This window comes from Indicator indicator, chromosome 5, assembly GCF_027791375.1.
Source record: "Indicator indicator isolate 239-I01 chromosome 5, UM_Iind_1.1, whole genome shotgun sequence".
Lineage (NCBI taxonomy): Eukaryota > Metazoa > Chordata > Aves > Piciformes > Indicatoridae > Indicator > Indicator indicator.
This window is the reverse complement of record NC_072014.1, coordinates 36,806,823-36,829,573: the sequence shown is the minus strand read 5'-3', so window position 1 is coordinate 36,829,573 and position 22,751 is coordinate 36,806,823. Positions and strand designations below refer to the sequence as shown.

The 22,751-nt window shown below is 43.2% G+C and overlaps 2 protein-coding genes across 5 annotated transcripts in view; one reads left to right on the top strand and one right to left on the bottom strand.

The window, feature by feature from the left end:
• The window catches only part of TANC1 (tetratricopeptide repeat, ankyrin repeat and coiled-coil containing 1), a 42,315-nt gene extending 35,244 nt beyond the window's left edge, over positions 1–7,071 (top strand). The window contains exons 21-24 of the mRNA XM_054381331.1: positions 562–653; positions 1,995–2,141; positions 3,750–3,850; positions 4,646–7,071. Of these exons, the coding sequence (XP_054237306.1) occupies positions 562–653; positions 1,995–2,141; positions 3,750–3,850; positions 4,646–5,972 (1,667 nt within the window). The 3' untranslated portion in view covers positions 5,973–7,071. The remainder of the gene's footprint in view (positions 1–561; positions 654–1,994; positions 2,142–3,749; positions 3,851–4,645) is intronic.
• A 486-nt stretch (positions 7,072–7,557) lies between these two features.
• On the bottom strand, positions 7,558–22,468 carry WDSUB1 (WD repeat, sterile alpha motif and U-box domain containing 1). Of its 4 annotated transcripts, XM_054381143.1 has the most exons (10): positions 22,071–22,468; positions 18,284–18,468; positions 16,317–16,409; positions 15,428–15,521; positions 13,886–13,919; positions 12,282–12,322; positions 12,084–12,190; positions 11,152–11,331; positions 8,230–8,370; positions 7,558–7,715 (listed from the first exon to the last, which is right to left on the bottom strand). In XM_054381143.1, exons 1-10 carry the CDS (start codon positions 22,466–22,468, stop codon positions 7,558–7,560), a joined length of 1,431 nt encoding a protein of 476 aa, XP_054237118.1. The 4 variants fall into 4 exon arrangements, with proteins under 4 accessions (XP_054237118.1, XP_054237119.1, XP_054237121.1 ...); XM_054381144.1 differs by lacking the exon at positions 8,230–8,370; XM_054381146.1 differs by lacking the exons at positions 12,084–12,190; positions 12,282–12,322; positions 13,886–13,919; positions 15,428–15,521.
• Between the last annotated feature and the right edge of the window lie 283 nt (positions 22,469–22,751).

Below are 22,751 nucleotides of genomic sequence, written 5' to 3'. Positions count from 1 at the left end.
ACTTGAACAAGAAAATGTTGATTCATCTACTAGTGATACTTAATTCTGACACTATTAATGATTTAGATTTAAAACATCCTTTTACTAAGTCATAGCATTTGTACAGTTTTACAAGGGGTGGGCAAAAGAAGTTATCTATTATGTAACATCATCTAACATGTAATGTCAGTAAGCAGGTAGGTGGTGCAGGTGTGTACATGATAATTGCTGCATCCCTCGTTGCTTTAAATCCTCATTTACCATCATAAGTATGACCAAATACAGGTCCTTACTTAGGCCTGACCTTTACTATGACTTTCATACTGAGCTATATTGGCTTTAGACTAGGAGTAAAATGAGTTGGACTGTTTTAATACCTGGCTGCTTTCTTTGTGGGGAGGCAGGGGGCAGGTATGGATATATGAATTTATATATAATGCAGCTATATTTGTACACACCAATCCTAATAGTTGCAGGCAGGTAGAAGATCTGCTGAGGTTGGATTAGGATTTCTGGTGTGACCAGGTATCAGAGACACACTTTCTTCCCTTTCATCAGAGATCCTTAAAATTTAACTTGCAGGAAATGCAGCGTGGGCTATGGCCACCTCAAAACCTGATATTCTCCTTATTCTGCTACAGAAACTGATGGAAGAAGGAAATATACTGTACAAAGTAGGTAAATTATTTGTTTTATGGTAGTAGAGTGTTTTAAATGGACTTCTGTCTGAAGGGAGATTATAGTTCTTTGCACCTTCTTTGCACATCCAATCATGTGGGGAATGAGACCCTGAAAGAAACACTGAAACCTCCTGTGTAAAATTAATGAAAGACATAAGATAGCCAAGTGGACTTTCTTTCTGTTGAGCAAGTCTGTGTGAACATCTGTACCAGTCAGTTGCCTCTTAAAAGCAACTCCAAATGGGAGGTGCTGGTTCGAAAGTGCTGTGTTGAATGAAGTGACCTGTAGCCATCTCATTTTCTTCAGGGTTCTTTTGTGCACTATTTAAACACCTAATGAGGAAAGTGACAGCTCTTTGGATGCAGTCTCTTTGCTTGTGGTGCTCTATTACTCACGAGGGAGGCTGGAATTATTTGTGTGTGCTGTGTTGTTTCACCAGTGCAGCAGTGTTGCACGGCTTCTACTCTAGCTACAAGGCTTGTAATTTGTAGGGGTTTTATAAGGGCCCTCAAATATCTCTGCTACCTTATCTGTGATCTTTGTTCTGTATCAAGTGGCTTTGTATAGAACAGGAGAGAGACTCTGCTGTCAGGTGGACCTGCTTAGAGTTTCCCGAATTCTGTACAAGAGCCTTATGAACACATTTGGATAACTGACCAGGTGTGGTGAGCCTGAAATGTGTTGAGAGCTCTACCTGTAAGCAGATGCCTTCTAAGCAGCCTAAAGGATCACAGACTTTATGCCACAAAGGCTGTTCTGTCTGGGAAGCCTCTCCAGTGTCACACCTCTCCAGTGGTATGTTGAATGTGACTCACTGGTGGTCAGGGAAAAGGTGCCACCATGTCACCAGCACCAGCTCATTTTCTTCATGGTCACCTCCAGTTGCTGCTGGGCATCTGAGACCAGAGAGTGGGGTGAGACGCAGGGCTAAGATGTTTTGCAGTTTGTTAGAGCGGGCTGAACTGCCACTTGGTCTTTAGAGTGCTAAGTTTATTAGAGTCATTGAAATGGACTTCCCAGAGCTGTGGTAGGTCATCAGCTTCTTCAGCTTTTCCCACTATGCTCTGATTTTATTTGCTAGATGTTTTAAACTGATGGTTATTGTGCAGAGTAACATTTGAGCATGCTCAGGGTATGCAGTAAATTTTCACCACTTCATTAAGATGAATTAAATATAAAACATTACATGCTTATGAAAAGAAATTAACCTTGTAAAATATCAGTAAAGAACCCAGCTCCTTGAGGAGCACCTCTTGGTTAATGTCAATGGCTGTTTGCTAGAGTATTGCAATGGGAAGAGTTTGTGACAAACCTCTTGTTCCTTGCATCTGCAGAAAGGAAAGATGAAAGAAGCAGCCCAGCGCTATCAGTATGCCTTGAGGAAGTTTCCAAGAGAAGGATTTGGAGAAGAAATGAAAGCATTCAACGAGCTGAGAGTGTCCTTGTACCTGAATTTATCCCGATGCCGCCGAAAAACAAACGTAAGCTCTTGCTGATAGCCTCTCGGGCAGGCACTTGGGCTGTGGCAGTGAGGTTATACTTGGGACAATATAACACTGGAACAGGCTGCCCAGGGGGTTGTGGCGTTTCCCTCTCTGGAGACCCACCTGGATGAGTTCCTGTGTGATCTGGTATAGGTGATCCTGCTCTGTCAGGGGGGTTGGACTAGATGATCTCTCGAGGTCCCTTCCAGCCCCTAACAGTCTGTGATTCTGTGACATTTCTTGTTGCTGTTGTAGAATCCTTTTCACTGCACCCTGGGTTATGGGCTGTGTTGTGTCCAACAAACAAGAAAAGTTCATAACACGTTGCCATTGGGGATCTCTTACAGCTGTTCTTGTCACAGAATCAGCATGGGTTGGGTTGGAAGGGACTTTAAAGGCCATCTGGTTCCAAACACCTGCCATGGGTAGGGACACCTCCTTTTAGACCAGGTTGCACAGAGCCTGATCCATCTGAGCCTGGAACTCCCTGAGACGGGGCAGTGTAGCGTAGTTACTGTGCATGCAGAGCAGGGGGTTTGGAATGCTGAGCTGCTGGATGGCTTTGGTACTCTAAAAAGACTGAATGGAAACTGCCACCACTAGCCCTGGTTACTGCACAGCACAAGCTGTGTCTGCTGGCTGTTCTTGGCACCTGCTTTGCTCTGAGGGATTTCTAAGCACTCTATATAGGCAGCTGAGTGCTTTGCACAGCAGCACTCATCCTTTCCTTTCTGTGCTAGGACTGCCTCTCCTGTTGCCTTCCTAGACAAGCCTGCCTTTTTCACTTGGGGCATGTTAGCAGACACTGGCTCTGCAAACAGCTCCCACGTGTGGTGCTCACCACACCCCCCTCTTTTACACCTGATAATCCTGGGGTGCTGCACCTCACATCTAAAGCTGATGTTCATCTGCTTTTGCAGGATATCTCAGGATGTGGCTTTTTGCTGTTACTACTTTCCAGCCTTGTGCATCATCAGGCTCACTTCATTCAGGAGCAGGAAGGCCCTGTGCTCTGTGTGGCTGTTATAAAAATTAGACCTGCTTCTGCCTCATCCTCTCTGGAGCCCTCTGTGCCCCACTGCAGTCCTGCTTTGTTAATTAACAGTCTTTAGTTTACACAGCAAGTTGCTAAACTCTTACTCTGTTCTTGTTAAACAAAGACCAAATACTTTGTCTACTGCAGCTGTTCTCTCAAAACTCCACCTGCCTTATCAAAGCAGGCTCTGGACTAGTCCAACCCAGCTCCTGATTTTTCTCATCTTTTTCTACATTCCTGGGTCTTTAGCTGATTTTTTTTTCAAAACACAGTCTAAAGTCATTTAACCTGTTAAACATTCAGTCCCTTGTAGCATTTTGACATCTCCGGGTTGAAAATAACCACATCTTATCTACAGTGACGTTGCTTTATAGCTGCCTTGGAGTCAGTTTCCCTTAGACAGGAAAGGCAGGGGTGCCAAGGTGAGCGTCTGCTCTCAGTCTTTCAGAAGACATCTGCTCATGCTGCTGACTCCTGCACTGCACAGGTTCTCCACACTTCTGGAGCTGTACCAGAACCAAAGAGTGTATAGCTTGCTTTTGTTGTCAGTGTTTGTGTTGACATTCCAGGACTTTGGTCTGGCTGAAGAGTTTGCTACAAAAGCTCTGGACCTGAAACCCAAGTCATACGAAGCCTATTACGCTCGAGCCCGAGCCAAGAGGAACAGCAGGTACTGTCTGATTTGTGGGTGCACAGCTATTTTTAACTCCCTAACACTTGCAGTAACTTCCTCCTTCCCTTTTCCACTAGTTCTGTTTGGAATTGCGAAGGTCTTTGCCTTGTGCCCATTCTCTCTGTATTAGGTCTCTGCATCAACGCCAACCAAACCCAAAAAGCAGTGTTCTCACTCAGGTCGTTATTTGGCAGTCTAGGAAGTAACAAATGGCTATGAGGAGAGGTTATTCGACATCTAAGGGTGAACGGTTCTGCTGTTCCACATGCTCAGCAGAACGCAGGCAGCAGTGTTACTTATTACCAAGAATAACTGGGTGCTTTTACAGGACAGGGTATGGTGAACTGTGATCAGTTCAAGACACAAAACGAGGTGAGAGGATGAACCATCACCTTTTGAAGCTGGAGAAACACCACCGTGTAGAGGCATAGGGAGAGCTGCCTGATTGCATCTTTTCTATGCAGCACAACAAATGGTGACAAGGCTGAGTTCAGCAAGTCACCTACACTCAGGAGAACAGTGCAGAAGACAAAGCCTCAGTGCCTAGCATTAGCAGCAGGCTTCTGCTGTGTTCATGACAGAGCTGTTAAGATGCAAGGGGGAGGGTTTTCGCCCTAAAAGAAGAATTTCCTGGACTAAGTCCCTTTCTTACATTGTCACCTCCTGCAGCAGCAGGTGACAAATCAGAATATATCTTTGCAAGTGACAGAGGTGGATTATCTGTAGCAATGCTGAGACTCAAGTTCGCTCCAGGCTTTTTATTCAGTCACTTTCTTTTTCTCCTCTGAACAGAAAGCTGCTTGCTGCTCTTGCTGACTTACGTGAAGCCACACAGCTGTGTCCCAGCAATCAAGAGATAAAACGTCTGCTGGCTCGAGTGGAAGAGGAATGCAAACAGCTCCAGAGAACACAGCAACAGAAGCAGCAGTCTCCACAGCAGCTACAGCAGATTAACAGCTCTGATAATGAGGAGGAGGGCCTCACCCAAGGTGTGAAGGATAATTTTAATCTTCAGGACAGGGAGGATGAGCTGCCACACCCTGAAGAATCTGTCTACCCTCCACAAAGGCTGCAGCAGTCCACAGGTGCCTCCTACAGCAGGACCCTTCAAGAAGCCGTTCAGCAGAAGGCACAGTCTGCATCCCCTCAGAGGAGAACAGGCAGCAAATACCTGAGAGAACCAGGCTTGGTCATGCAACCAACGAAGCAGGCGCAGATCGTAAAAACTAATCAGCACCTGAGCTCCATCCAGCCTGGGTCCAAAACAGGAAGCAGCCAGGGCAGCACAAAGACACAGTCATCCTGTCAGCATCTTCCCCAGGGTCCCGTGCCAGTCCAACAGGCCAAGGTTCAGCATTTGGATGGGATACACAGTGTTCCCACAGGCCCTGGTTCTGAGCTGCACAGTGAGAAGGTGCCACTGACCCACTGCTCCCATTCACAGCGTGCCGAGGGGCTCTCTGCTCATCCCTTCACAAGCAAGTCTAAAGCTGCTGACCGGCCAACAGCCCCCAGCTCTGCAGGCCTCAGCGAGGCTAGGCAGCAAAGTCCTGCAGCCAGTGTTGCCTCCTCTAGTTCCCCAGCCAGCAGCACAATTCTTGCTGCCTCAAGCAGCAGCTTATCTTCAGCCAGCAGTTTTTCAGAGAGTATTAAGGGGCTGGGCCCAGATGTTCGACTCAAGGAGAGCTACGTTAGCCAGGGTCAGGGTGCTGCTGCTGAGCACAGACCTCGCAGTACCCCCTTCATGGGCATCATGGACAAGACTGCAAGGTTCCAGCAGCAGAATGCTCAGGCCAGTCGCACCTGGCACCCTCAGGCTTTGGATGGACTATCAACAAACACTGCTTCCGGGGGTGTTCAGTCTTCCACCTTTGAGCACTTCTCAGTCAGACACTACCAAACTAAAATCTACTCTGCTGGTGCTGCCCCAGGAGACAGCAGCCAGAACGGTGTGCAAGCTAAGGAATGTGAGGAGCTGAAGTGCCAAATACCCACCCACTGCCAAGATGGCAGAGCCCCGAGCCAGGCCCCTCAGCAGCCTCACCTCACCAAGGAGGCCCATCTGAGCCAGGTGACAGCCACAAAACCAAAGCGATCATTCATTGAGTCAAATGTATAGCTGTTGGCAGGGCTGCAGAGCTTATCTCAGAGCTTCACAGAGCTTTTACTGCTAGAAGGAATGCTGACTTGGCTGGTCCTGTGTGCAGTGGAGCAGGCCATCCCTGTAGGCCAGTGCTTAATGGGATACAACCACTTCCAACTGTTCCTACCACCACAGGACAGTTACAGTAACTGGAAGAGCAAATCTGTCTAGAAAGATGCATTTGGGATCATCAGGCCACCGAACCAGGACCTTAAGCAGAGAAATCCTTTCCATCAAGACTTTCCTTTTATGCAGGGCTTTAAGTCTTGGCTTTGGCTACCTTACAGCTCACCACTGACCCAACAGCCATGCCTCTGCAATGCCTGAGTGCTTCCATCCCAAGGCAGCAGTCAGGACGGTACCTGCTGCGCAGGGCTGGGAGCTGTGTGGGGTTTGTAAAGCAGAGAGAATATTTTAATCAGTTTCTAGTGGGATCTGACTGGGGTTGCATGATGTACATTTAGGAGGCATCAAGTGTTTGTGTATGAGCAAAGAAACATAAGCAGCCATGTAAATAGAACTATTTTTAGTAACTAGGAGATACCAAGTTAAATAAACAGTGATGTTTGCATGTGGATGGAAAGGCTGTGGCCATATTGGTCACTGCCCTGAAGAACACAACTTTAAGGCATATTAACAATAATCGCACTTTATCTAGGTTACCTAATCACCTTTGGGTGCTATCTTCAAATGATTTGTTGTTTGTCCCTGACAAAGGTACAGAACTGGTTGGCAAGTGTGTTTGTGGGAAACACGAGTGAGCGGAGTGAGGGCGAAAGCTTGGTGAGAAGTGTCTGTGCAGGATGAAGTTGTGAAGCTTTGGGGAGGAAACAAGGTTTTGCGGGGGTGAGACTGCTCTGGAAATCATCAGCTGCAGGGAGAGATTCTGCAAGCGCTGAGGTTGGTCAGCTCCACCTCTCTGTGTTCTATGGACACAGAAAGCAGCTGTGCCCACCTTGACAAACCCTTTTCCTGAGTTTGCATCATTATGCTTCAGCTTATTTATTGTTTACTGTTTCTTTGATATTTTGTATGTGTCCTATATTAGTCTTGTCCTGTAGTTCTATTTTTGCACAGCTACTGTATTTTTTCCATACAAAATAAAGATTATTAATATACCTGTGGGAGGAGCGCAGTCACCAATGGCTACAGGAGAAACTCTCCTCTATCCTCAGTAACAGAGACTAGAGAGACACGTGAGGTTTAAAATGAGAAAAAGAAATACGTATTAGATACATGGCTGTTTCTTACCTTGGTCTTAGCAAAATCAAGATTCAAAAGACTCAGAAGGGTAGGGAGGAGTTAAAGAAAACCTTATCTGGAAATGTGTGAACCTGAACACTTCATTTCCTAAAACAGAAATGCCACAAAGTTAAGTTACCAGTAACTTAAAAACTTTTCAGTAATTCTCTGAGAGGTTCCAACAGTGAAGACTTCCTTCCTGTCACACAATTACAGGACAGCTGTAGATCAGAACAGGACCACCCTTGTATCTGACACAGTGGTCTCCTTTACCTACATCCAATGTCAGTCAACGTCCACAAGTTCCAAATGCAGTGATTTATTTCTGCTGAGTCTCCAGCCAGCGACTGATGGCCATTTTCAGTGTCCTGTTTGGTGTGAGCAGGAGGGAGGGGAGAGGAAGATTTGTCATGGGACTCGATCGTCGTTTGTTGGTGATCCAGTTCTCCATCGCTTCCCTCTCATAGGAGTAGCCATCTACAAAGAGACCATCACAGGCACACATGTTACAGACTGTGCAGGAATTAGCTGATCCAGCCCAAAAGGCTTGGGAGGAAGGGCAGCAGCACTTCCCAACAGGAAAACTGGGATGGGAGAAAAGCTTTACCCATAAACTCCTGCAAGATTTGTTGCAAATCACATAATTAAATATATATTACAATAAAACTTTACACAGCAGCAGCAAGATCAAAATTTGGTTCAACTTTTTTTGGTTATCCTGAACTTTGTAACCTGACCAAGCTGCTTCACAAAGCACTGCAGCTGCATCTCTTATTGCTGAATGTTCACTGACCACGAGCAAGCTTGGTGAGTATTGCTGCTCCCCACCAGAGATGTCTTTTGGCAAACAAAGCATGCACCACATTTCTCTGTTCCTGTAGCAGCCATTAGAACACTTTCTGTAACTGCTAAGATATGCCCAGTTTTGTGTTCCCACACATCTCTTGACCTTTAAGTAATCAATCTTAGGCAACACCATTTAAAGACTTACCTGCTGCAATGACAGGATCCTTCATGAGCTCCCTTGTTATGGGACATAAAAACTCGTCAGGGACAGGAACAGAAACAGCCCTCACGTCCATCCTCAGTGATTCAATTTTCTGGAGGATTTTATTGCGCAGGCCCAGAGACTCTGAAGAGTTATTTGTAGGTGAAGTTAACAACACAGGCATGTAAAGCAAAGAGGTTGGTTCTTGCATTAATTAGATGGAGCTGTCTCTCCTGTAACTCAGCTGCCAAGACAGAAAGGCCTGCAGACACCCACAGCCACCACCACGAACAACTCCACTACATCACGTCAGTGTCACACCCCCAGCCACCCCATGGCTGTGCCTTTTCCCCACTCCACCATGCCACAGGCACAGTTTAACTGCCAACTGTGCCAGATGTAAAAAAAAAAATAATTGAAGACTGCCCTGCCAGAGGCACCCTGAATAAAAAACCTCAGCAACAAATCTTAGGATGGCTTTTTAATGTTAGAAAAATGCCTTTACTGACACAACTTTGAAAGCTTGAAACATTTCAGTTGATGTAAACATTGCTTGAAATTTAATACAAGCCATAAAATGTCAAGATCCAAACCAGAAAGAGCTGGCACAAAACTAATTCCAAGCCACAAACAGGCATTTCTCTAAATGCCCACCATGTTACAAAACATAGCACTGGCCCAGTGTCTGCCTGTTTGCAGGGCTGAGAAAAGTAAATCCATAGTACAAATATGAATAGCTCTTACATTCCAGGGACTGACTCCTCTTTGGAGTGGCTGCTGTGTCCTCCCAGTCATGCCAAATGGAATGACACACCACTTCAACATGCTCCCTTCAAGTTCCTGTTAGCTGCTGCCACACACAGTCACAGAGAGATGTCTCTCCCTTACAACTCGCCTCTTGTGTGGTATTGCTTTCCTGTGGCCCACAAAGAGACAACTGAAGAATGCCTGAACCTGTGGTTTTTAAAGCTTAATGTCCTCCTAATCTAAAAATAAACTGCAGGCACAGTTCTGGTTCTCCCAGGTTGCCTTCTTTTCTTTCAGACTCTTTTAGTTAGAGGCACTCAACCCCATAAAGCTAAGACATCAATGCTGCCTTCAAACAAGACACAAGGTCTGTTTGTAGGCTGTACCTGCAAATCACACTGCAGTGTTCTGTGCTTCATGAAACCTTTCTCTAGTGTGTGCACACAATCAACTAATGCATCACAAGCACCAATTCACACAGATTCACAAGCATCCCAAAAATGCTGCAGGCACTTGCTGCTACCCATTTACTGAGAATACACAATAGCTCAGATCCAAAAGAAAGCTGAATCTGTGTCTGAGACAGCAGTCACTCTTCCAACTTGATTGTCAGTAGATGGGGGAGAAAAATCTGACAATGAGAAAAAGGGCTTTATACTGTATAAACTGTCACACTATGATTTTAGCCTGAAAACATTGGAAATGTGTCCCAGATAGCAGCAATCCTCATCCTGCAGCAGCAGCAAACACCCCTCCTTTTAAAAACTGCTCTGTGTCAAAAACCCCTGCAGGTGTCACAATTCTTCCCATCTAGCAAACACTATGTTCCTGCTCTGGTTAACTTCCTATCTTCAGCACTAAAACAAGGATTTGACACAATGGTTCCTCTACTGCCTCTGCGGCCTGCCGGGGGAACGCAACAGTGCTCCCAGCTTTGCTGCACAATCCATCAGCTGCCTCAAACTGGGTGCCAAGGGATAAAACTCAGGCGTGCTGATAAAAGTCATCTCTATCAGAAAAGACAAAATATATAACCAAAGGAAAGAAAGAGAAAAAAGGAACCAAATAATTCTGGTTAGGACCAGACTTTGAGGACACCTTCTAAGATCTTAATCACAGACAGTTTTCTCTCAGGTAACCGTCTTGAGTTTGCACCTCAATTAACTACACCTCCTGATTAAATCTCTAGTCAAGGATTAAAGAATTATCTAAGGCACCTCATCTTCCAAAAACTAGTTACAAAAGAACACTTTAAATAAGATTTTGTGCATACAGACAGAGCACATGCAATTTTCTGTTTAATCTGTACTGAGCTTGCTCCCTCCTCAGTGTGCCTGTAAGGAATGGTGAATCACAAGAGATTCAAACTCTGTGCCAACACGTTGGGGTTTAGGCTCAACAGACCCAAAGTTTCTTGCTGAAGATCTGAAACAGGAAAGACCTTACTCATACCTTACTTTTACCATGAGGGTAGTGGAACACTGGAACAGGTTTCCCAGTGACGTAGTTGAGGCCCCATCCTTGCCCTTGACAGGGCTCTGGACAGCCTGATCTAGTTGAGGATGCCCCTGCTTACTGCACAGGGGGTTGGACTAGATGAGCTTTGGAGGTTCCTTCCAACCCAGACCATCCTACGATTCATACTTTCATGTGTCCCTTAGGTAAAACCTTAAAATCAGAGAAGGATGACCAAAAAGCCTCCCATCTTTGCTGGCACCTTGCTGATGGAGAGGACAAAGTCAGCCTGATCAGAGGTATCCAAATTCAGTTCATACACATCCATCCTTGGTTTTGGTTCCAAGGACACGCCCCATCAGAGCTGAACTGTCTTTAAGACAATCTGTTCTCTTTCCACATCTACCCTAAACTAGGACAGAGTCACAGGAAAAGAAGCTTTGTCCATGTGCTACAGAAGAAGGGAGAGTATTTAGAATACCTCCAACTTCTTTACAATCTGTGTTATTACAGCACAAAATACTTCCTATGGCACTGGCCCCTAAACTGAAGGTACAAAAATAGAGAGCATTGAGGATAATGTGACATTAGGGGGCATCAGCCTTGGTAATGAAATAAAAACAGGGAAAAAACATGGGTGTATGGAACTCCTAGCTTGCTTCCATTCATACATTTCAGAGGTACTCAAAAGATTAAAGGTTCTCTGGATTTCTATACTCTTACCAATTCTTAATTCATTAGCCAGACTTTCTTTAGTAAGATTCAGGAGCTCCTTGCCATCAATGTTATTCATTTTGAAAAGCCCAACAAAGTCTGCTAAGTCTTGTGCACAGAGCCAGGCTGAAACATCATCCTCTGACCAGTCCTCAACAGCCACCTTAGATTCATTTTCTACAGCACTTCCTTTGAAAAGATAAAAGACAGTTAACAAAACTCCAAGCAACACCCTGCCCCCAAACCCAGCAATTAACCCCCAGTTCCAACAAGAATGGCAGCATTTTCCCAAGTGTTCTCATTACAACCCATTCCCCAACATTCTAACAGCAGAAATGCCTATTGGACATCATGGGCTTTGTCTTTTACTATGAATTTTCAAAGTCTAAGGAACTGAACCTCTCAGATGCCTGCACTTCTGTCCAACTTGAGTTGAACTGAGGGACAGAAAATCAGCAGACACTGAAACGAGTCTCAACTCCAGACCAGGTTTACTCCTGTGCTTTGGACAAAAATCTATGTACCTTTGTTCCAAATAACTGTAACATTAATTATCCTGGATTTTACACCTGTAACAACTTCCTATTGACAATTATGCTTGCAATTAGCACATTTTCTTTTTAACTCCTTGCAAATGACATTGTCCAAGAAGCTTCTGGGAATATAACATTCAGAACAGCATTTAAGAGATGAGAATAAGAAATGGTGAGTAACAGAAAAGAAGATATAGCAGATTACTAAAATAAAAATACTTCTGGTACACCTTTTCTTGAAAAATCCAAAAGAGAATACCTCTGTAGGACATTAATAAGGTCAAAGGATAAATAGCATGCAGATAGCCTGAGGTTACAAACTGAATGTAAGAAAAAGTGGGGCTTCTACATCTTCAGAAAGTATCCCACAATACCATGCTTTAAATTTAAAGAGCAGATCACAGATACCTGCAGAGGCTTGCTTCAGGTCAAACTGCCATATGTTCACAGTTTTATCCATTGAACCTGTGGCAAGTAAGGGACTGCATGGTGCAAAAGCACAAGTTGTAACATATCTACAAGTAAAAGTAAGTGTGTAAATGTTCACAAGACAAGGAGGTAATTTCTTTTATTTATTATAACAGAATAATCATACTGAATTCTTACCTGGTATGCTGAGACAAAGTATGCAGGGTATTGCCAGTACTCTGCAAAAGAATATTTGTGAGTTTAAATCTTAAAGTATAAAAAGAATGTTCATCTGTTGGTACACTTCCTTTCAAGATAAGCAATAATAATTGCTGCTTGGAAGATGACAGAAATCGTATAACTTCAGAGAAGTTTGACAAATGCTGACCAGCAGCAGAATCAGGAACGCAACTTGAATTTTGCTGCTTGAAGCCCTCCTCTTCAGCTCACTGGAACACTGCTAGCCGTCAACAAGCAGCCTGCACAGAAGTGTCAGAGTAACAATGCAGAAATACCAGCTGAATTCATTACACCCATCCTGGCTGGCTGCTCATCTGCATACAACCTGGCTATGAATCTCGGATGAGAAATGCCCAGAAGTGCAGTGGTAACTGAAACTGAAGTGGACTTCATACTCCAGTCCTTCAACTGGGCTAACTAATCCCATCTGTGATTCTCCATCTGCCCACTAGATGCTACTAAAAACCAAAGTCCTCAATTTCCACACAGCTTTAACTGATGATTTGAAAGATTTTTTTTCCTCTTATGAAAGACACTGTCTCTTTGACAGGTACAGACAGACTGGAAGGATGAAGACCAAAGATATTCTCAATCACTAATTGATTAGTCAGCACTCCAGTTTTTTGAGCTGTCCATGATCAGCAAGGTGCCCTTTTTAAGGCTTTTACTGTCCTCACTCCTCCTCAAGTAGCTGCAAAAGTTATTCTCTCACCCAGTAAAAACCTAAGGACAAAAAGGTGACCAACAGTATTAAGAAACACGCTGCAGTTTTGAGCATCTTTCAATTTTCTGGGGTTCCAAAGAAATCTAAGTTCCAAAGAAGTCTAAGTTTCAAACTACTGAAACAAATGAGCCAAAATTTGTGAAGGAACCCAAAAATCAGTGATTTTAGTGAAAAATTGTGACCCAAATTGAAAAACTGTCAGTAAAATAGTAATTGCAGAGCAAGCTGGAGAAGCTTAAGATTTGTTAATTCTTCATTTTCAGCAAAATTGTTATTTTTAATGCTATAGAAGTACTAAAGGCAAGTATCACTTACAGGTGAACAGTGAAGGATATAACAACAGTATTACAGAAAATGCTTAGATTTTAAAGACATTTTACTTAATATTTAAAAATTTATTTCATCCTTTATTATGCTTCTATTTTGTGTGCACTTGATACATAATTAACTAAAGAATTTCTATTATCACCATTCCCAATTTTAGGCCAAAGCTACAGCCCTTCTTGCCTTGGAAGTTGAGATAGATTCAGGGTAACAAAAAAAAAAAATCCTTCTGCTTCATTGTGAAGATAATGTGTGTGTATGGAATTCATTGAATAATGCTCTCCTGTGAAGAGACCAAAGAGCAACCCCCTCAAAGAAATAATAAATAAATATTGTGAAAGCCTGACCAATTCTCCAGAGGTATTTTTTCCTCATATTCCTTCCCCTGCTCCATGTGCAGTAAATACTTAGGGCTTATACAGCTTCTGTTAGAATTTCTTTATGTTGATAAGACACTGCAGAAGCAGTGGTAATATTTCAAGACAACAACCCAGTTGCACTGTCCTGTACTTACAATTTCATGCACTATGACACACTTGTCCACAGACCTTAAAAAAAAAAAATCCACATTAAAATGATGCAGAAAAAACAAACCATGTTTAATTAAGAGGAAGAAAAAACCCAACACTTTTCCACAAACAAAATAAGAGCAAACAGATCTCTTAACACCACTTTATGAAAAGCCCCTCACTTCCAAGGACACTGAGGTGCTGCAGTGTGCCCACAGAAGGGCAAAGGTGGTGGTGAAGGGTGTGGAGAACAGGGCTGGTGAGGAGCAGCTGAGGGAGCTGGGGCTGTTCAGCCTGGAGAAGAGGAGGCTGAGGGGAGACCTCATTGCTCTCTGCCACTACCTGGAAGGAGCTTGGAGCCAGGTAGGGGTTGGTCTCTTCTCCCTAGTATCAGGTGATAGAATGAGAGGAAATAGCCTGAAACTGTGCCAGGGGAGGTTTAGGTTGGACATGAGGGACAATTTCTTTGCTGCAAGAGTTGTCAGGCATTGCAACAGGCTGCCCAGGGAGGGGTTCAAGAAACATGTGGGCATGGCACTTTGGGACCATGACTAATGGTCAGGGTGGTGGTAGGTCAACAGTTGGACTCAATGACCTTAGAGGGCCTTTCCAACCCAAACAATTCTATGATTCTATCTAAATCCCCTCCACCCCTGTCCAACCTTGAAACACCATCAACAATGAACTCCAGCACTGTGTAAAAACCAGTCATTAAATACAAAAACTCTGCAATTTCATGAGAACTTTTGACTTGGAGGATCTGCACAGTTCTGATGCAAACTGGCCCACACTCCCACTGCTACCCATTCTCTGTCCTTGATGTCTTTACAAGAAGTTATCTGTAAGGCAGATGCCCAGAATCTAGCTATCCATGATCTGCTCTCAGCACCTCCATTTATTTCTGAAAGCTTTTCACTTGCAAAGCAAGCCAGAGGAAGCAGTGCAATAAACACACACGACAGAGTGGTGCAATGCAATCAATACATAGCTCACAAAACACAGACTGCACAGCACAGTTATTTACCATGACAGCAGTTTTTCCTGAAAGACTTTATGAGGCAGACATTTCACTTACAACAATGTAAGTGAAAACAAGAATCTATTTATCTAATGGAAAATAACTCCAGATCACAGACAATCCATAATGATCTTCAAACACTGAAAAAGACTCCTTTAAAAACAACACTGAGTAAAACATCAGAGCAAGCTGATGTCTCCTGGAGCTTGTATGGTTTTTAAGTTTATTTGCTGGCTGTTGTAGTCTCTTCATTCTCCTTTGGAAGGCATCAGTTTTTCTGTGTCCATTTGAGATGACATTCAGAGAGCACTTCAAAAGCTGTGCAATATCCTGGATGTCAAACTCCATCACCCACAAGACACAAAACCAATTGGAAAGACACTTCAATAGTTCTGGAGGTCACAGAATTATTCCTTAATTATTGCAATTACATTCTGAAATCTCCAACTCTTTTCAACTTTCTGTTTTACAACACTGAACCTGGGCAGCCATCTGCATGAAATTTAAACACTTCAAAGGTAATGCTTACCCTGAAACTAGTATCTGCCCATCATGAGAAAAAGCACAAGCCAGAACTGGGGCAGAATGTCCACTCAATGTGCATTTATATTTTAGTTCAGCACCTAAAAATAATAATTAAAAAAAATTAGATATGGATGTATTTGACAAGGTGTAAGACAAGCTGCTTTTGGAAGTATAAAGCTGCAACCAAGATCTGACTCTGTGCTGTACACAAAAAAGGGGATAAAAAGACCACAAGGCAATTTCAACATCTTTGACTTCCTCACTTTGTAATCTTAGCATATCTAGGAGTGTTTTAGATAATTAAATGTGCATCTGTACATGCAATAGTCATTCTTCAGACTTCTATACAAAAGTGATCAGAAAAAAAATGCCCTCTGAAGAGGTTTTGCCCATCTGGTTTGTCTCTGCATAGCAGTCACACATCTAGACTGAAGTTCTAGCAGGAGGAAACACTTTCCATGCCTCCAGCTTTTGCTGAAGGCCAAGATGTACTGCAAGATGAAAGGAAACCTCTCCCTGATAGGTTTCAACCTCTCATCCTGCTCAAATGGTCACACTAGAAATGTTACTAGTTACAAAAAAAGATAACAATGCTAATTCAACCCAAGCATTTATCATAAAATTAAGTTTGAGGGAATTTGGGAAATTATTGGGTTGGGTTTTTTTCAGTCTTTACTTTTACAATTGTTGACAAATAGATCACTAAATAGAACCCACGGGGCACAATGTCACAAAGTGCTGCATGCCTAAACAACTGAAAGAAAACTTTCAACTTCTAGTTCGTTTGGCTGTGAATCCATGACAGCAGTATAAATTTCATCTTAGATGTTAAGTCACTAAAGGCTTAAAATACACTGGAATACGAAAAAAAAATTAAAAATCACTATACACACCTGAGGAATCTGCAAACAAAATAAGCCAGAGTTTGATCTGATTATCTTGACCACAAGAAGCCATCTGGAAGCATGTAAATGTATGTTCATCACCTGGTAAAAATTCAAATTTGTTACTGTGAATCAGAAGCACTGACAGGAGCAGCATATCAGTGAAGCAGAGCAGCATTCTTACATTGGAATTTGGCAAATTTCCTTCATCTCAGAAGTTCTATAACCATTTACAAGTAAGAAATGGGTATCATTGTTAGACTGCTTCCCAGAGCAGGGAGATAAAGACCAGAACAGGACTCATATTTGCTTTCTTGGTGGTAAATGTTTGCTTCCTGTATCTACTGAGTACAGCACTAGAGCCTTGTAAATTATATAGTTACATCCACCACTTCTACAGATCGTTAAGCTCTCAAACTCATCCACATATGCATCTACAAAACCTGAGAGTATCTGATAGTCCACTACCTTTCTTTCTTTCTTTTTTCAAGCCCTATACCAAATTATTTTTGCTCTTCTACTCCACAGAGCTGGCATACCAGCCTGACATGAGTCACCCCAACAATCCTTCAGTGGCATTAGCTCTGCCAGTACCAAGTCTAAGAATTCCTACAAGGATCACCAGGACTGAGGCTGGAAATCAGAATTCTAACACAAATTTTAAGGCCTCATCTCTCATCGCTCCAGCTCTGTATCTCTCAGCAATATCAAATTATTTACTGCCAAGCATCTTACAAAATAACTCCAGAGATTTTATCGCCATTTTATCTCCATGGCAGGGAGGTTGGAACTAGATGATCCTTGTTGTGGTCCCTTCCAACCCTGACAGATTCTATGATTCTATGATTTTTCCACCACAGAAAGTGTACTTCAATTTCATGTGGCTATTGCAACAAAATCCTAGTGCACACAGACCTGTCTGTTCACAGTAACCACCAGAGCTGCGTGACTGTGGCAGACCTCAGGACTCACCTGAAAACTGTTAAACATGAAAGCACCAAAGTGCATCAGGGCTGCCAGGATTTCCCAGTCAGGTTTAGATCTCAGTGTGCATTGTGACTATTTTCACCCAGACCCAGTTCCCAAGTCACAAGTTCTTACTTACTAAGAAACATTTTTGCAACAGAATAGCTAATACTTGCTGTTTCTTGGTAAGTAAGAACTTGTGACTTGGGAACTGGGTCTGGGTGAAAATAGTCACAATGCACACTGACTTTGAGACTGTTTTACAAGCTACCAACTTGTTAACAGGCTATTTACAGTGTTGTACAGGCAGAGATCCTTGGGATAACTTAGAGGAGGACTACACTGTCTTCCAGTGAGGGTCACTAGAAAACTTTAGCAAGATCTGCCAATTTCTTACCAGTGGGGCTAGGTAATTTCCCTGAACTTCACTTATTCAGGAGGAGGGAATAAACAGGGAGCGCTGCAACTGTGCAGTACTGCAGCCTTTAGTGGAACACATGAGATCCTAGGCTCATTGCTCCCCCAGATTCCTCCAACTGAGAAAGTGAGGCACAGGAAAAGAGTCTGTCTATTCATCCCACAGCTTCTTAGCTTTGCAGTTCTCTGCACTGCTTTAACCAGTTCTGCTCCTTGAGGAGCCAAAGTATGAAAGAGTAAAGTGGGAATAGTAGCCAAGCACTGCATTTTCTAACACCCTTGTCAGCCCTGGGCTAGGCTTCACTCTTTACAGTCACTGCACAAGTATTTTTCAAAACCATGGTAGGGTAATTGGCTACTGAAAGCTATTATAAGCATGCTAATCACCTTATTTGATGACCTAGATTCCTTGTCATCAACCTGACCACAACTTTTAGGCAGGACTATTCAGAATATTCTAAGCCATCAGCTCTTCCCAGTACCATTTGTATCAAGAGCACTGAAGACAAAGAGTATGAAAACAAAAGAGAGAGAGAAATAAAGTAACTCTATTTTCCCCATGTTCCTTGCCTGACAAAAATTAAGTGACTAACCAGAAACTGGCTGTGAAGAAATATCACAGCAGGTAACACCAAGATCATGTGCTTTTTCATTACACAGGCATCTCATTTTGTCATCCCAAACAGTTAAATCACCACACGATGATCCTGTGACAAAGAAGTTTCCACTAGGAGCAAACGCACAGGCCACCAAAGAACCATCTTTAACATTCCCAGATCTGAAAAGCAAAGAGTACACAGGATTTGAATTTAGAGTAAGCACTGCTCTGAATAAATGATCTCTAAAATCCATTGTGATACAAGCAGCCAAGCCATTTTAACTTATGCACTTTGGAACTTGGTAACAGAAGGGAGGGAAACTCACACCCACTGTGGGCAGAGAAGCAAAGTACAGTACAGCTGCAGGAACCAGGATCTGCTTTCTGGCTGCAGGAGGAAAAATGTGAGATGGCTTCCCAAGGCAATACATTTTAACAAAGTGATAAAATAATTTTCAAACTGAAGACAATCTGCACGGACTTACCATTTGAAAGACAAAAATGCATTGTTAAGCTTTTGTGGCAGGATGTATTTTAAAAGTCAAAAACAAATACAGAGCTATCATAGCATAGACTTACATGTGCACAAATAGTGAAAACAGACTCTCAAAACTGTTTTTAAAGGCAAAACCAAACACCTCCTAACCCATATGATAAGCTGCAGCCAAGAAAAATACTTTGTGAATTACGATTTGTTTTGGAGTACTCATACACAAAAGGAAGCAACATGAAAAAATACTGCTGCCCTTTAAGTCAAAGTGCCTTGTAAAACTCATCTTAAAGGGAAATTCCTAGCAGACAGAGAAGTGTGGTCAATCCTTGGGAAGGAAGTGAGGTCAAGCTAACACCCTTTAGGTTATCTGAGAGTGAAAGTGCCTCACTCCTTCTAATGGATGCTAGATCCAGCCCAGCATGCTCAGCAGAATCTTTAAGTGCTGTACAAGCAAATCACATAGCAAGACAGGCCAGTCTTATTTACTCTGTCACTGCATTGTGTAGAACAGCTGCTCATTCTCTTCTGCTTGATAAAACTTTTATTTACTGCCAGAGGTATCAAACTTAATGCCACAGAAGCCATGTCAATAAACTTTGCTGAGAATCTCTGCAGCAGACCCAGGACCCTTCATCGTTGAAAATGCATTACATTGCCTGGTGGGTTTATATACACCACCCTTTCTCCTTAGTGCAGCCTTTAAAACTTTCCTTCTTTCACACAAAAAGCTGCAGATTCTGCTCTGAAAACCTAACAGTAAAATAAATAGTACTAGACACATTCAGAGCAGGTGCTGAAGGCTCTCAAGGCCAGGTACCAGTATGGTAACTATTGAAGGGCAACAGAGAACACCTCAAAAGACACACACCCCCCCAGGAAACACATCCCAACTTGGTTTGGTGTACCTCACACCTATCACAGGGATGATGTAAATTGTCATCTTACTTCACAATTTGGTCAGTTACCACAGCTGAGTTGATAAAGAGTAGCTGCTTATTTTTGTTGTAAAATACCATCCATGTCAAGTGTGGTAAAAGGTGTTCTCTTTCCTTAGCATCAACACAACCAGCAGCTGTAAAAGAAACTGAGGACCACAGGTGGTTAACTAAAACGCTCCGGTCCAACAACTTTTAAGCACTCCGATCCTTTCTAAGCAACGCTCCGGTCCAACAACTTTTAAGCACTCCGATCCTTTCTAAGCAACGCTCCGGTCCAACAACTTTTAAGCACTCCGATCCTTTCTAAGCAACGCTCCGGTCCAACAACTTTTAAGCACTCCGATCCTTTCTAAGCAACGCTCCGGTCCAACAACTTTTAAGCACTCCGATCCTTTCTAAGCAACGCTCCGGTCCAACAACTTTTAAGCACTCCGATCCTTTCTAAGCAACGCTCCGGTCCAACAACTTTTAAGCACTCCGATCCTTTCTAAGCAACGCTCCGGTCCAACAACTTTTAAGCACTCCGATCCTTTCTAAGCAACGCTCCGGTCCAACAACTTTTAAGCACTCCGATCCTTTCTAAGCAACGCTCCGGTCCAACAACTTTTAAGCACTCCGATCCTTTCTAAGCAACGCTCCGGTCCAACAACTTTTAAGCACTCCGATCCTTTCTAAGCAACGCTCCGGTCCAACAACTTTTAAGCACTCCGATCCTTTCTAAGCAACGCTCCGGTCCAACAACTTTTAAGCACTCCGATCCTTTCTAAGCAACGCTCCGGTCCAACAACTTTTAAGCACTCCGATCCTTTCTAAGCAACGCTCCGGTCCAACAACTTTTAAGCACTCCGATCCTTTCTAAGCAACGCTCCGGTCCAACAACTTTTAAGCACTCCGATCCTTTCTAAGCAACGCTCCGGTCCAACAACTTTTAAGCACTCCGATCCTTTCTAAGCAACGCTCCGGTCCAACAACTTTTAAGCACTCCGATCCTTTCTAAGCAACGCTCCGGTCCAACAACTTTTAAGCACTCCGATCCTTTCTAAGCAACGCTCCGGTCCAACAACTTTTAAGCACTCCGATCCTTTCTAAGCAACGCTCCGGTCCAACAACTTTTAAGCACTCCGATCCTTTCTAAGCAACGCTCCGGTCCAACAACTTTTAAGCACTCCGATCCTTTCTAAGCAACGCTCCGGTCCAACAACTTTTAAGCACTCCGATCCTTTCTAAGCAACGCTCCGGTCCAACAACTTTTAAGCACTCCGATCCTTTCTAAGCAACGCTCCGGTCCAACAACTTTTAAGCACTCCGATCCTTTCTAAGCAACGCTCCGGTCCAACAACTTTTAAGCACTCCGATCCTTTCTAAGCAACGCTCCGGTCCAACAACTTTTAAGCACTCCGATCCTTTCTAAGCAACGCTCCGGTCCAACAACTTTTAAGCACTCCGATCCTTTCTAAGCAACGCTCCGGTCCAACAACTTTTAAGCACTCCGATCCTTTCTAAGCAACGCTCCGGTCCAACAACTTTTAAGCACTCCGATCCTTTCTAAGCAACGCTCCGGTCCAACAACTTTTAAGCACTCCGATCCTTTCTAAGCAACGCTCCGGTCCAACAACTTTTAAGCACTCCGATCCTTTCTAAGCAACGCTCCGGTCCAACAACTTTTAAGCACTCCGATCCTTTCTAAGCAACGCTCCGGTCCAACAACTTTTAAGCACTCCGATCCTTTCTAAGTAACGCTCCGGTCCAACTTTTAAGCACTCCGATCCTTTCTAAGTAACGCTCCGGTCCAACTTTTAAGCACTCCGATCCTTTCTAAGTAACGCTCCGGTCCAACTTTTAAGCACTCCGATCCTTTCTAAGTAACGCTCCGGTCCAACTTTTAAGCACTCCGATCCTTTCTAAGTAACGCTCCGGTCCAACTTTTAAGCACTCCGATCCTTTCTAAGTAACGCTCCGGTCCAACTTTTAAGCACTCCGATCCTTTCTAAGTAACACTCTGGTACAACTTTTAAGCACTCTGATCCTTTCCAAGTAACGTTCTGGTAGAACTTTTAAGCACCCTGATCGTTTCTAAGTAACGTTCTGGTATAATTTTTAAGCACTCTGATCGTTTCCAAATAACATTCAAGCACTTTGATAATTTCTAAGTAATATTCTGATATAACTGTCAAGCTCTATGACCATTTCTAAGTAGTGTTGATCTCCGCTTTAATAAAACAGAACAGCTGGATTTTTCTATCTGCAATACAACATTATTATTATTAATAATAATCTGAAAATATATACACACAAAATATCTACCCTCTTCTCATTGTAAACAAGACTGTCAAGAAGTATTTGGCACTCACCTGTACAGCTTCAATGACTGCATGTTCCAAAGGACTACACTGCCATCCGCTGCCCCTGACACCAGACAAGTGGAGTCAGGAGAGAATCGGCAGACTCTAACAGGACTGCTGCTGGGCTGCTCCAGCACTGCCAGCATCTGACCATCACCAGCGTCCCACACCACACTAGTACCATCTGTGGAACACGAAGCTAAAAAGTGTCCTGATGGAGAGAAGCAGCAGCAGTGGACAGCATATGTATGGCCTTTTAAAGGCGAGTAGGGGAGCTGGGAGAAGTCCTTTAAAGAATAAACACGAACTGTTTTGTCCAGGGAGCAAGTAGCCAAGCACGATGATGAGAAGGCACAGTAGTTGACATCATCACTGTGGTCTGCTAAAGTGTGAATTAACGTCACCATTTTGCCCACTTTGAACAAAAATATTTGGGAAAAAAAAAAAGTGCAACAGTTAGACTTATCTATGTCATAAACAAAACACACAGCCTTAACAAGACACATTCTCCAGGAAAAAAACAATAAATTAATTTTCAGAGACAGAATTTTCATCACAGTTTCAGCTTAAACTTAAACCAGAGATCAACCACAGCAATGATGTAAGAGGTTTATGACTTGGTGGTTAGTATTACCATACCTAAACTTTTAATATCAGCTGCAGTTCTGTAGTGGAACATGCAAGATTACA